Source organism: Pyxicephalus adspersus, chromosome Z (genome assembly GCF_032062135.1).
Source record: "Pyxicephalus adspersus chromosome Z, UCB_Pads_2.0, whole genome shotgun sequence".
Classification (NCBI taxonomy): Eukaryota; Metazoa; Chordata; class Amphibia; order Anura; family Pyxicephalidae; genus Pyxicephalus; species Pyxicephalus adspersus.
The window spans coordinates 374,885-388,921 of NC_092871.1; the positions used below are offsets into that span (position 1 = coordinate 374,885).

At 52.0% G+C, this 14,037-nt stretch overlaps 3 protein-coding genes across 5 annotated transcripts in view; 1 reads left to right on the forward strand and 2 right to left on the reverse strand.

The window, feature by feature from the left end:
* Nucleotides 1-5,514, reverse strand: part of GNG8 (G protein subunit gamma 8) — a 10,241-nt gene extending 4,727 nt beyond the window's left edge. Inside the window, exons 1-4 of one of the 3 annotated variants that reach the window (XM_072429875.1) lie at nt 5,210-5,514; nt 4,294-4,375; nt 3,637-3,747; nt 2,339-3,543 (exon numbers count right to left, since the gene is read on the reverse strand). In XM_072429875.1, coding sequence (XP_072285976.1) covers nt 2,618-3,543; nt 3,637-3,747; nt 4,294-4,375; nt 5,210-5,347 — 1,257 coding nt within the window. In that variant the 5' untranslated portion in view covers nt 5,348-5,514 and the 3' untranslated portion in view covers nt 2,339-2,617. Of the gene's footprint in view, nt 1-2,338; nt 3,544-3,636; nt 3,748-4,293; nt 4,376-5,209 lie in introns of those variants that run through there. The other 2 variants (XM_072429876.1, XM_072429879.1) reach the window with 2 other exon arrangements.
* A 294-nt stretch (nt 5,515-5,808) lies between these two features.
* FKRP (fukutin related protein) lies at nt 5,809-9,056 on the forward strand. Its single transcript, XM_072429874.1, has 2 exons — nt 5,809-6,049; nt 6,969-9,056. The coding sequence occupies exons 1-2, from the start codon at nt 6,041-6,043 to the stop codon at nt 8,442-8,444; spliced, it is 1,485 nt and encodes a 494-aa protein (XP_072285975.1). The 5' UTR covers nt 5,809-6,040; the 3' UTR covers nt 8,445-9,056.
* Nucleotides 9,057-10,829: 1,773 nt separating this feature from the next.
* On the reverse strand, nt 10,830-13,152 carry SLC1A5 (solute carrier family 1 member 5; the record flags this gene model as incomplete). Its single annotated transcript, XM_072430507.1, is given in 5 exon segments — nt 10,830-11,847; nt 12,014-12,148; nt 12,226-12,420; nt 12,675-12,908; nt 12,986-13,152. Coding segments are annotated over 5 exon segments (951 nt in total), but the record flags the coding sequence as incomplete, so codon positions are not given.
* Between the last annotated feature and the right edge of the window lie 885 nt (nt 13,153-14,037).

Consider the following 14,037-nt stretch of genomic DNA (forward strand, 5'->3'; position numbering starts at 1 on the left):
ACAGAGACTGATGGGACTGGCTCAGTGTTCTCTGTACAGCACTGCGGTATATGTCAGAGCTATATAAATGTATAATAGTGTGTGACTGTGGTATTTGGGGTGACTTTGGCCCCGGGCAGGGAGGGGCCCTGGTATCGGCTCTACCTGTCTACAGATCATGCAGCCCCCATACACAGCGGATGAATCATTCCCTGTGTTATATTTGGAGGTTTTCATTCAGTTTCCATGGTGACTGGAGGATGAGGAGACAGAAGGACCATTGTGTGCGGCTGTGAAGGACCCAGATTCTGCACTTCACACGCATGCAGCAGATTATTAGAAACACGTTATGGACACGCATGTATTATTGGGCTCTGTATAATGACAGCCTACAGATGGGGGGTACAAGGCCGTATTTGGGGTTCAGCCCCCACAATACACCACAGAGACATGAATGAAGTGACTGGAAACACTTTATTTACATCCTTCAATACAAAACCCATGGGAATATATACAGCACATGTACATATAGACAGCCCACACCCCGGGGGCCCGTACCCTGACCCCGGGGACCCGTACCCTGACCCCGGGGACCCGTACCCTGACCCCGGGGACCCGTACCCTGACCCCGGGGATATATACACCCATTACTCCCTACAGGGACAACACCGTCCTGGCATCCATATCAGGGATATCCACTGAACAGTGATACACAGCCTTCCCACCCACCTACCTGATACAAAACAGCATTCAGCATTTCGGCAGAATATAACTTGGGTCTCATCTTTGTTCCAGGAGTCTTGCTGTTTGATGAGATGGAATATTACACACCTAACCCACGCCGCCATTATACTTTTTATAGAGAAGTGTTTTTCTAATTGCCATGAACATGTAACTGAGGTGTGTAGAGTCTGAGATGGAGCTCTGGGGGTTTCTGTCATTTCTCTGAGCATTGCACAGTCTGATCTTGGGGTGAATTTGCTGGAATGTCCACTCCTTGAACGAGTGGTAAATGTTTTTGATGTGAATAATCTTTCTAGCTGTAGAATGATGGAATGTTCGGCCTTCTAACCCTTCCCAGCTAGATGAGCAGCGACAATTCCTTGTCTGAGATCATTGCTGATGTCTTTCCTCCTTGGCATTGCAGTAACACACACCTGAATGCTGCAAGCTGCCAATAGAGGGCGCCACACTGAGACATGAATGAAGTGACTGGAAACACTTTATTTACATCCTTTAATACAAAACCCATGGGAATATATACAGCACATGTACATATAGACAGCCCACACCCCGGGGGCCCGTACCCTGACCCCGGGGATATATACACCCATTACTCCCTACAGGGACAACACCGTCCTGGCATCCATATCAGGGATATCCACTGAACAGTGACGAGGATAAAAAGAAGGAAATTTAGTAAAATAGGTGAACAGGTAATGTGATTGTCCAATATCTGCCGATTATCGGTATGCACAGTGCAGCGCCCCCCGCTGGACAGCCAGGGATGACGCCAATCAGTCAGTGAATGGGACAGCGCAGAGCATTATGGGGAGATAAAAAACAAAATAAATAAAATGTCTCTGATGGTTGGAGGCAGCAATCAGAATGGCACTTTCAGATTCCAGCTCTGAACAAAGCTGATTGGTGGCTCCGAGAAGCACAGACAGTTCTTGTTTTAGCATTGACTAAAATCTGAAGCTGATGGGAGTTGTAGTACTGGTGACATGCAAGATAATCAGCCAATTAAGGTGCCTGAAAAGAGAACTGCTGGAGTTACCCATAACAACCAGATCCTTCCATCGTTCCTCCAGGTCAGGAATCCCAATGGTTGCTCCTGGTAACAGACTTCATATGTGATATTCCCAGAGAAAGATGAAACCTGATTGGCTGAAAGCCTTATCTACAGGTCACAAGGCGCACATATATCGGTAATATTACCAACCCAAAAATGGCAGAAACTGCAATGTCATTTCATGCAGAAAAACAGCAGAGACCTGTAGAAGATTGTAAGCTCGTGTGACAAGGCTCTGTGACCCTGTCCTGCAGAACATGGCAACACAATATGAACTAGAAGAAGAAAACCAACACTCACCAAAGGAGGAAGATCAGTGAAAGAAACATTTGTGACACTGCCCCTCCCACATCTCCACCCACAGTCAAACTGCCCCTCCCACATCTCCTCCCACAGTCAAACTGCCCCTCCCACATCTCCTCCCACAGTCAAACTGCCCCTCCCACATCTCCACCCACAGTCACACTGCCCCTCCCACATCTCCACCCCCAGTCACACTGCCCCTCCCACATCTCCACCCCCAGTCACACTGCCCCTCCCACATCTCCACCCCCTGTGACACTGCCCCTCCCACATCTCCACCAAAGGTCACACTGCCCCTCCCATGCCTCCACCCACACTCACGCTGTCCCTCCCCATCTTCTTGCACTGACAATGCGCCTCCCATGACTCCACCCTCGCTCACACTGTCCCTTGCACGTCTCCACCCAGTGACACTGCCCCTCCCGTGGCTCCACCCACTGCGCTCAGGAGAGGGGATTGCGGTCTCTGAATTTGAACATTGCACCTGACAGACGTGCTGAGCATCAGCTATGACAGTGACCACACGCCAGACGAGCGCACTCAGACTGTTGTCATGACCTTGAGTGACCCCGTGTGAAAGCGCATTATCTTTTTCTTTAGCGCCTGAGAGGCTTTTACTTTAAACACCTGAGGGCGCCCCTCAGCATCACGGGGGGGAAGCTGCATCGGCCACACTAATTCCCCCTCTTCCTCCTCCTCTTCCCCCTCCGAATCGACCCGCACTTCCGCCTCCGGAACCCCAGCGCTGATCTCGGCAGTGGATCTCCATTTCCTACAGGGTGGGCCAAGTTTAACCGGTGGGGCTCTGCCATCTCTGCCCAGGGTGTAGCATCGCCCTCCTTCCTGTATGTGGCCCCATTCTGGGACAAAGGGCCGCTGGTCGGTCCAGCCCTCTGTCTGTGACCTGGAATTGGCCCAGCTTTCTCTGTGATTTCTGGGGTGATTCCAGGCATCTAAATTTCCTCTGGAGCCATTCCAGGCTTCCGCCTGCACCCCAACTTCTGCACTCTCCTCTGATTGCTGAATGGGGTCCCTCAAACTTGTCTCAGACAGAGAGCGCGGCGTCCTGCGCCCACCCCTTTTCCGTGGTGGCTCCTCTGCTGACAGACACTTCCTGGGGGGTCTTGGCGGGGATCCCTCCACGCTGCGGCCCTTCAGCAGGGGTGGGTGTTTTCTTCTGGGGCCCCGATGGGGAGGGGTGTATGAGGTGGTGGCCATTCTATTGGTTGGGGCGGGGGGAGGAGGAGGAGGAGGAGGAGGAGGAGGGGCAGGACGTTCAGCAGACACGGAGCGCATGTAAGGTGTGCGGAGCTGGCGGCGGAGCAGAGACAGGATATAACCTTCGGCTCTACGAGCGGGGGGAGGAGGTGGAGAGGAAGGAGAAGGATAAGGAGCAGACATGGAGCGAGGAACCAGCAGGCGGGAAGAAGAGGAACGAGGATGCTGGGATCCCACAACCAGGTCACCTGAGGATGGAAGAAGAGCCAGGGGGTTACAGGGGGGCAGAAAATGCAGCCACCAAATACCTGGGGCTGGCGGGGGAGGGGGCGGAGCCTTACCTGCGCTCTTTGGCCGCTCATTGGCGTAATGCATGCGGGCCTCGGTCTGACCCGCCCTGGGGGGCCTGTCTGTAAACACGTCACATGACTCCGACTTGTTGGCATCCAACTCTGTNAAAAGACAAAACGGGAAATTACTGGGAACCGGAACAGACAACCCGACATTTTGTATGGGGGATACGGGGGATGGAGATTTGGGGCAGGGGATCATTGGAAGGCTGGGGGGGCACATTCAGAGTTTTGCCACCAACAACAGACCCTTCATTTGCTCACAAAGTACCAGAGCTATTAATGGCCCTTCTGAGGAGGATTCTGGTCCCTGCAATGATCCCTGAGATTGTGAGAACCACTAAACCTTCCCAATATGGTGGCCCCAACCACCATACTGGGGCCCTTCAAGATCAATCATTGCAAAAGTCAAGCTCTTTGGTTAGGGCCCAGGACAGAGGAACCAATTGGCAGTTTTGCGTTATAACCAGGATGCCCATCATCCTCTGTGAGCACATTAGAAAAAACAGCGCTCAGTATCTCCACCAATCAGCTTCTCCCTTTCAGGAGCCTAGCACAGACTGCACAGTGCATTGGAGGCTCTGATTGGTGGAAGCGTGTGTACAATGTGTCATACATGGTCATGTGACCTCCCCGCAGGGTACTTACCGCTCTGACTGTCGGTCTCCGCTCTCAGTCTCAGCTCCCCCAGCTGTCTCTCCAGTTCCCATAACTGTCGGTCCAGATCCTGCTGAGACACAAACACGTTACAATAATATAAAGTGGGTTTGGGGGGGCACCTATAGCAATATATAGGGTACAGGGGTACATATAATATGGGGTGCGGGGGTATATATATTATAACATGGGGTACATATAATATAATATGGGATGCCAGGGGGGACATATAATATGGGGTGCAGGGGGTACATATATTGTAACATGGGGTGCCGGGGGGTACATATATTATAACATGGGGTACATATAATATGGGGTGCCAGGGGGTATATATATTATAAGATGGGGTACATATAATATAATATGGGGTGCCGGGGTATATATATTGTAATATGGGGTGTGGGGGTACATATAATATAATATGGGGTGCCGGGGGGGTACATATATTATAACATGGGGTACATATAATATGGGGTGCAGGGGGTATATATATTATAACATGGGGTGCAGGGGGGTACATATATTGTAACATGGGGTACATATAATATAATATGGGGTGCCAGGGGTATATATATTGTAATATGGGGTGCAGGGGGTACATATATTATAACATGGGGTGCAGGGGGGTACATATATTGTAACATGGGGTACATATAATATAATATGGGGTGCCGGGGGTATATATATTGTAATATGGGGTGTGGGGGTACATATAATATAATATGGGGTGCCGGGTGTACATATATTCTAACATGGGGTGCAGGGGGTACATATATTCTAACATGAGGTACATATAATATAATATGGGGGTACATATATTATAGAGTTCACCCCCATCCCCCTTCCTTTTACGTCCCCACAACACATGCGGCGTATAACGTTCGTTGCGGTGACGGTAAGGACTCACCTCTCCCCCCCTCAGCGCCCGGCGGACTCGGACTTCTTGCCTCTCACGCAGCAGCCGGAGCTCGCACAGGCCAGCCACACTCCCCCTCAGCAGCTGGCGGAGCCGCCCCCGGTCTATAGAGCCTCCAGAGCACAGCATGTCTCCCGGCCGCCGGCTGACACACGACTGATCGGCCTCACACTGCGCACAGCGGTCCGGAGAGCCTCATCAGCCAATCATAGGCTAGAATCTGTGCGCCGTGACCAATCATTGCGGTCGCTTTCTGACATTACCCGCCCCCTGCAGGCTCATGTTTCAGAGACAAAAAACCCCGCCCAGTAGAGGCTGGAAAGTAAAGCTGCCCTCCTTAGGCATCCAAGCCAATCATTTTGCTTATATTTACATAAAATGTAATGACTGAGATAAAGTCACGCCTTGAAGTCGAAACCTGCCCCTCAGAAAATTAACAGACGTAAAACCTACCAATTAAATCGGTAATCCGTTCTACTGACCACGCCCATAGAAGGAACTGACATATTCGAAGACCAATCACAGCCCAGTTGCCGAGGCTTCGGACATGTGGCTCCGCCCACAGAGGGCTGCCACGTCAAATACAGAATTTGCGGTTATAGCTTTGTATTCCACAGAGCCGCAGTGGAGGCGGAGAAGTGGGAGGTGCTTTTCAAAAGTAGGCGGGTGTAGGATGATTTTGAACAAGACATTCATTATTTAAAATGTCTGTATGGAAAATGAGCAATAAAGTTTTTTCTTTAAAAATCCTCTGACATCAGGTGGGCGTGAACCAGACAACCGGAAGACACGTGGGGGCACTGGATACAATGTAAGGAGTGCATGAACCAGGTAAGATCACGTGATGTTCTGTGTTTGTCTGTCCATCATACAGCCAATCATCATCTCCCATGACAGTGCTGTGTACAGGTCATGTGACCTCTGTGTGGGGTGTAACCCCCATTACTTGACCATCAATCCCACTCTTCTGTACCAAGTGACCTCCGAAATATCTCCAGCATGTCACGTGACTGCCAACCCTGACCAATGGGAGGCCCCAACTGCCCTCTGGCCCATGACCTGAACAGCACCCCCTACATGGTATATGGTGCCCTGTCATGTGACCACAAACCCCCTATCTCATTGGCTGCCCCCTTGTGTCCGGAGTGCAAATATTCTGTCCCCTTCCCACCATAGGACAGGCGAGCCCCCCTGGAAGGGAGATGGGGGGTCAAAGGGGGATTTATCATCTGACTGGTGGGGGGGGGGGATTTCAGCTTTTATTAATTAGCCCTGCTGACCCCCAATATCTTTACATTAACAAATGCCCCCCCCATACCCCCCATATGACCATATGATTGTGTGATGCCCCCCGTATGATTGTGTGATGTGTCGCCCCCGTCTTTATTTCTAGCAGGGGTGCGCACATCTTTCTGTGATATATAATGGTTGGCGTGGTGTCTGTATGCCGGGGTGGGGGTCACAGCGCTCTGCTCACTGTGCAATAAATACATTGGGCTGAGGGTGACAGAGGAATGGGGTGAGGGTGACAGGGTTATGGGGTGAGGGTGACAGGGTTATGGGGTGGGGGTGACAGAGGCTATGGGGTGAGGGTGACAGGGCTATGGGGCGAGGGTGACAGAGGCATGGGGTGAGGGTGACAGGGCTATGGGGTGAGGGTGACAGGGCTATGGGGTGAGGACCCCTTTAGCTCTTGCAGATGCTAAGTATTGTATATTCTGTGTGTTCATTGGATGATCTGTCTTCCCAGGCCACCCTCCATGGTACCAGGATGCGATGCCCGCTGTGCCATCTGCTGATCGCTCTGACACTGCTCTGCAATGTTCTGCTGCTGTACTACACTTATAACCTGAGCTCCCGGCCCGCAGGACGTCTCAGCCCCTCCACTGCACTGTCACCGGGCATCACGGTAATTGTGCGAGAATTCCGAAGCTTTGAACATGGCCTGGCAGACCTCAAACATTCTTTTCTGCGAGCTAGGCCCTCTCTCCAGCTCATCATTGCCTCTGACACCCTCCTATACCCACCGGTGCCCAGACTCAATGTTGTGCGCCTTAATCCCTCCCCCGAGCAGCCTGGATCAGCTGTCCACCTTGAGTCCCATATTCACACCCGCTTGGTGGCTCTGGTACCGGATGGGACATCACTGGACCCCCCAGATCTGCTGGACATAATGGCCCGTGCCCTGCGGGATGCTCCGGCCAGAGTCCGGATTATAGCAGCTGGTGCTGGGACGGCCCTGCACTGCTTACACCTTAACGTGTCCCTCCGGGAATGGACGGCAGAATACATAGCGGCAGCTGCTGGTGAGACCTGCGGGGCCGTTAGTGGACTTGCGGTTCTTCTAATGAGATCCCGCGACTTGTTTGATTTGCCATTTCCTCTCTCCCGCCCAGTCCAGTCAGCCATATTTATTCAAGCTGCCCTGCGGGGGTGGGGGGTCAAGGTGCTGGAAGGCACCAAGTTTCCTCGTACCCCTCTTCCGGCCACGGACCATGGACGCTGGAAAGCAGAACAGGCAGCACGCACAGAAGAAGCTGCCACTATGCGAGCGTTGAGTATACGATTGGTTCGTGGCCTTGAGGGAGGAGATCGGTGGTACGGATGCTCCAAGGAGACTCCACGCTGCTTTGGGACTGTGGTTGGTGAGACCCCAGAGTATCTCTATGAAGGCCGCTGGACCCCTCCCTGCTGTCTTCGTGCTCTGAGGAACACTTTGCTTCACGTCATTAAGATCATAGAGGGGAACAATGTCCGGTACTGGCTGGAGGGTGGAAGTCTGCTTGGGGCCGCTCGTCTTCGGGACATCATCCCCTGGGACTATGACGTGGACCTGGGCATCTACCTGGAGGACATTGCACTATGCCCGGAGCTTCAGGGGGCACAGGGGGGATCACTGATAGATTCTGAAGGCTTTGTGTGGGAGCGTGCCATAGAGGGAGACTTCTTCAGGGTCCAATACAGTCAAAGCAATCACCTACATGTGGACCTGTGGCCCTTCTACCCTCGGGATGGGGTAATGACCAGGGACTCATGGACGGGGCACCCTCAGGATATAGAGTTCCCGGAGAGTTTCCTGCAGCCTCTTCAGATTTTGCCATTTGCGGGGGTGATGGTCCGAGCACCAAATAATCACGTGGAGCTTCTAAAATTAAAATTTGGTGAACGGGCAATCGAAGAACCCCAATACCCCAACCCGGCCTTACTGAGGATGAGCCGGAGGTGAAATGAATGGGGGTCTGCTCATTGACAGAACGTGGCCCAGAGCTGGGGAGGGACAGAGCAAAGTGCCGCACACAACCTTCTCCTTCCGGTGCCGCCACAAGTGATTGCCCTCAGCTCCTCTACGGGGATTTCAGATGAGAGCGAAAGGGCAGCCAATCAGATTTTACCTTTCACCTCAATGACATTAGTAACCTGATCTCTGATTGGCTGTTTTTGCTCTCTGTGCCGTGAATGGGCTCTGGTGCTGATCCGGCTGGGATCCTGCAGCTATCTGTCAGCCTCTGTAAATACAATGCACACGGTGATCCATCGGGGGGCAGCACACGAGGGATCTGCAGGATCTGCGCTGACCTTGAATGGCTGCTAAGAGGCAGACGGATCCGGTTTGTAAATGGAGGCGGCGAGGAGCCACCACACCCCTCGTGCTTTATATAGGTGGAGCTGAGAAGGCAGAAAGCTGTCACCTCTATGGAGGTTATATAAGGATGTCATGGGTTAAAAATACCACCCTGCCAGGGGGGGGCATCCTATAGGCATGTGAACATTTCCTGCACAATGTGATCTTCAAACACCTGACATTGTCTACGTGTTCTAATAAAGATAGCTGACCGGAACAGATTCTGTTTATGGTGGAGAAATGTATGCAAAGCCAATATCAGCATTGTCAGGGGGTAACTGCAGTCTTCTGCCCCGTGTGGGGGTGACCTGCTGTAAGTTTATGGGGAAAGAAGGGGAAGAAGATAATAGGGGGCAAAGAGGCGGGTAATGAGGGAAATGATTATTAGGGGGAGTCCTGGGAGATGGGGTGGTTCAGGGGTTAGCACTCTGGCCTTTGCAGCGCTAGGTCCCAGGTTCGATCCCCAGCCAGGACATTATCTGCATGGAGTTTGTAGGTTCTCCCTGTGTCTGCGTGGGTTTCCTCCGGGTACTCCAGTTTCCTCCCACATCCCAAAAACATGCAGTGAGGTTAATTGGCTTCTCCCTAACAATTGACCTTAGACTACATTAATCACATATGACTATAGTAGGGACATTAGATTGTGAGCTCCTTTGAGGGACAGTAAGTGACACAACTATGGACTATGTACAGCGCTGCTTAATATGATGGCGCTATATAAATACTGTATAATTATAATATTAATGGGGAGAGGTCACGTGTGGCGGTGGGTATGGAGGTTGTAGGGGATTAAGCATTATAGGAGTTGGGTGCAGCACGGGGACCTGAAGAAGGGGAATGCGGAATAAGGGGCAATAAGAGTTGGGAGCATCACCTTAGGTACAGATTTATAGGATTTTGGGGGGTAGAGGTTGGGGCCGGTGGTACTATGAGTTCAGCGTTGATGCCCAGGTCTTGCCCCGGGGTCTCCGCAGTGATGGATCTCTCTTCCAGGATTATTCATCTAACGAGCTGCACATTAGAATTTGATCACAAAGCTTCTGACCAATCACATCTCCTCTTTAGGGTTTTTTGGGCTGAGTTTAGTAAAGTGGACCTGTCACCTCACCCCATTACAGCGATGGCAGTGGGGGAGGGTTGCTGGCCCACTGAGAAGGTAATTGTGGGGTTGCACCCCCCCAGTTCCTTTTTATCTTTCACATATTGCTCAGGACAAAAGTCGGGGAAGCAGCTGGAGACATTTTAAAGTTACAGCACCGATGTGTCATCCGCCATGAGATCCGTAGAATGTCAGCAGGTCGATGTTTATTCTGGGTGACCCGGCCTATGAAATCGCTGTGCGGGCAGATAGCTGGATCTCCATTACTGCCACGTGACAGGTGCTCTTTATCCAATACTCATACAGAGCAAGACATTCACTGAACAAGAGGACCTGTCACCTCGGCAGATTGCAGCAAAGGCCTACACTGCAGCTTCAATCACTTGCAGGAGTCTAGCCAAGGGTGACAGGGACCTTATGCGTGGAGTCCATGCAGGATCCGCAACCCCACTGCTGTGCCAAACATTACCATTAATTCTACCCTGTACGAGCTGCTGCGGAACTACAATTACCAGCATTTCCTACATTGTTGAGTTTAGGGCTTCCAGTTATGATTCATCAGGCTGTCAGCACAGGGTGTCTGTATGGGGCCTATTTACTGCCCCAGTAGCCTCTGTACATCCCCCCCCATGACATAAAGCGGCGACAGGCCCCGGCTCCACCTATTTCTGTAAAGGTCACCTGGAGTCCCCATGCAGCACCTGGACAGTCCCAGAAAACACAGCAGCTCTCACTTCCCATAGATGTGTGATTTGGTGATAGCTGTAAAATGGCCCCGGGGCCCTCAGCTCTTCTGAGGAAACATGACACAGATACTGAAGCTCTGGTAGTGACAGGTGCACTTTTTCTCGCAATGATTCCACCCAGTAAATAATGACAGGAGGCCGCAATGCTTCTTGTAGAATTTTTACTTCATTCTCCAATGGTCCAATTACTCCACCTGAGGTCAGGACACACAAAAGCTTTTCTTCCCTTTTATTCCTAAATAAATGCTGAAAAGGGGAAAAATCCCACCGGCCAGAGAAGGCCAGAGAAGCTTTTGTGTGCTGCTGCCCCTACATCCAGCTGTGTAAAGGTCATATAATAAGTAACAGAGTGTCCTATGTACACATAAATATCACAAGGGCCACACACAACCTGCACTCACCCTGCGGCCTATAAGCAGCCAGGTGCCCGGCGAGGGGGCCACCCTCGGGCCGATAGGCAGCCTGGGGGCCACCCTGGGCCAATATGCAGCCATGTGCCCGGCGAGGGGGCCACCCTCGGGCCAATAGTTGTGCAAAGCACAGCTGATGCAGTCGTGTAGAACTTTTTTGGTAGATTTGGTCCGCTGCAGGCTCAGCTTGTAACATCTCAGCCCCCACACACAATAAAATTACAGACACACGATAAATCCAGCACATTCACACAATGTACCCAGCACATTCACACAGAGTCGGGCTGTAATCAGAAACCCCAACTCCCTGCAGCATAGAGAAGGCGGAGTGCCACCGTAAGACAGAAAAGTTTCTGGAATTGGAGAGTAGGAGGTAATCCGAGTGCCCTTATTGGAGGAGAAGGAACCTTATTGCCCCGACACAGCATAACTTACAGTCCGCGTAAAAAAAATAATATTAATATAAAAACAAAAAATTAGCGCCATTGATCTGTACAGCGTCCCACAGGGGCCACCATGAGCACCCAACACTCTACATGATGGATTCCTTCTCCTGGGGCCCGGCCCCATCCACGATCACTTCAGGCTTTAATAACGGATCCCCTTCAGGCTGCTCCTCCGGATCCAGCACTTTCACCCCGGTCAGATCCACTCCATCCGCGCCTGGCCCTGCTGTCCGATCGCTGTACACCTGGAGGATCCCGGCCCCGAACGCGTCACCTTCTACATTCAGAATCGTGCAAGTGCGGTCCCTGGAAGAGAATCAGCCAACGTCATACAAGAGTGCTGACACGGGGGAAGGGGGTCACCCCAATCTACTATCCGGGAGACCCCGGCCCCCGCCCCCCCCCCCCTCCCGGGGAAACGGGAGACACGGCATCGGACACAGAATATGGAAAAGGAGTGAGCGCTACTTACACCAACCAATCCACAGCCAGGATGAGGGAGATGTCATTGGTTGGAAGTCCCACCGCCTCCAGGATTATAGCCAAGGTCAGCACCCCCCCGGCCGGGATTCCGGCAGCCCCCACACTGGACGCCGTGGCTGTGACTCTAAATGGAGAGAAGCAAATGAGTTGGGCCCCGGAATACAGAAGCCGGGGAATGCAGCCAATCACAGCAGGACTTACAGAATGGTGATAATGGAGATAAAATCCAGCTGCCGATTATTCATCTGAGCAATGAAGACTGCGGCCACGCACTGGAATAACGCGGCACCGTCCATGTTCACCGTGGCACCGATCGGCAGGATGAATCTACTGATCTGCTTGGACACGCCGTTCTTCTCCTCCACACATTTCATCATCAGGGGAAGCGTCGCCGAGCTGGGGGAGAACACAAAGACTTCCTCACCCCAAATCCACAAAATTATTAAACTGCAAGAGGCGGCAATCAGAGCGCCAACCCCCCCTCCCCCATCACAGAAATCATAGGGGGTAACCGGGGTACAATGGCTAGAGATTTACCCCTTTAACCCTTTCATTGCTGCAGCGCTCCACGAACAGAGAAATGATCATTTTAGGCCAGTGACCCCCCCAGCCATTGTTATTCACTTGGCACAACATTCACCTCCCCTTACCTGGAGGAAGTGCCGAAGGCCGTGGCCAGGGCACTCACGATGCCCCACAGGAAGCGGTAGGGGTTCTTCCGTGTCACAGCGAAGTAGATGAGGGGCAGTACGACGAGCCCGTGGATGGCGTGGCCCACAATGCAGCAGCAAATGTATTTCCCCAGATTGGTGAACAGCATGACCACGTTCTCCATCTCCACAATCTTCCCGGCCACCAGGAACATGATACCCACCGGGGCGTACCTAGGGGACAGGAACCAATCAGATGCCAGCAGATGAACAGGTAGGTGGCCCAGGCAGCCGTCCTCTGCAGTACTTACCACATGATCCACGCAACCAGCACCATGGTGGCCTCATTGAAGGAGTTGAAGAACTTGATAAGAATTTCTCCCTCAGGGCCCAACTTCCTCAGGGCCACACCAAAGACGATGGCAAAGACCACCAGACCCAAAATATTCATCCCCTCCACCTCCTTCCCGTATGGAACCTGGGGGACAATACCAATGTTATAGGGGGAGGGGCATAGAGAGCGGGGACATGGAGGGGGAGGAGCATAGAGAGCGGCCCCCCCCTCCAATCACCAATCATATGCAGTTTCCATGGTGATCACATGTCGCTCCTGGATAAAATATGAAGATGTAACTGTCTCCATGGAAACCACATCCATGTCTCACCTCTCTACATAGAGACCACACGCCCATCACCCATCCAGAGCGGGGGACACGGAGGGGGAATAATTGTGTGAATATGGCTGGGGCATCTTAGTACAGAGAACCCCGAATGTCTGTCACCGAGAACCCGAAGGCCCCGGGGTCACCGAGAGGTTGATGGCTCTGTGTCTGGGCCCCTGGCCTGCACATTATAATGTCACCCTGGTCTGAGTCTGGCCCCAGGGATGGTACTGCTGGACAGCCCAAACCAGACTTACCTGTACGGACACCTACCACCCCATTCCCTGGAATAAGTTATATATTGTAGGGGGGGTTATTTGTATCAATGAACAAAGTGAATAAAGAGAAATCCAATCAATATTTGGTGTCCCCTCCCTCCGCTTTCATCACTTCCTCTGGATTCACCTGCAGGATCTGGGCAGGTAGGTTGTTCTGACATGAACTAATCACAGATCTGTGGATGTCGGCTGCCTCCAATCCTTCAGTCTCTTCATGTCATCGCAGACACACTCCATGTGGCTAAGATCTGGGCTCTGCGTGGGCGGTCCCATCACTTCCAGGACTCCTCATTCCTAATGACATTGGCTGTATGCTTGGGGTCGTTTTTCTGCTACATTTGGGGCCAATCAGACTCTCTGATGGTATTGCATGATGGGTAAATATCTGTTTGTATTTCTCAGCATTGGTGACACCATCATCCC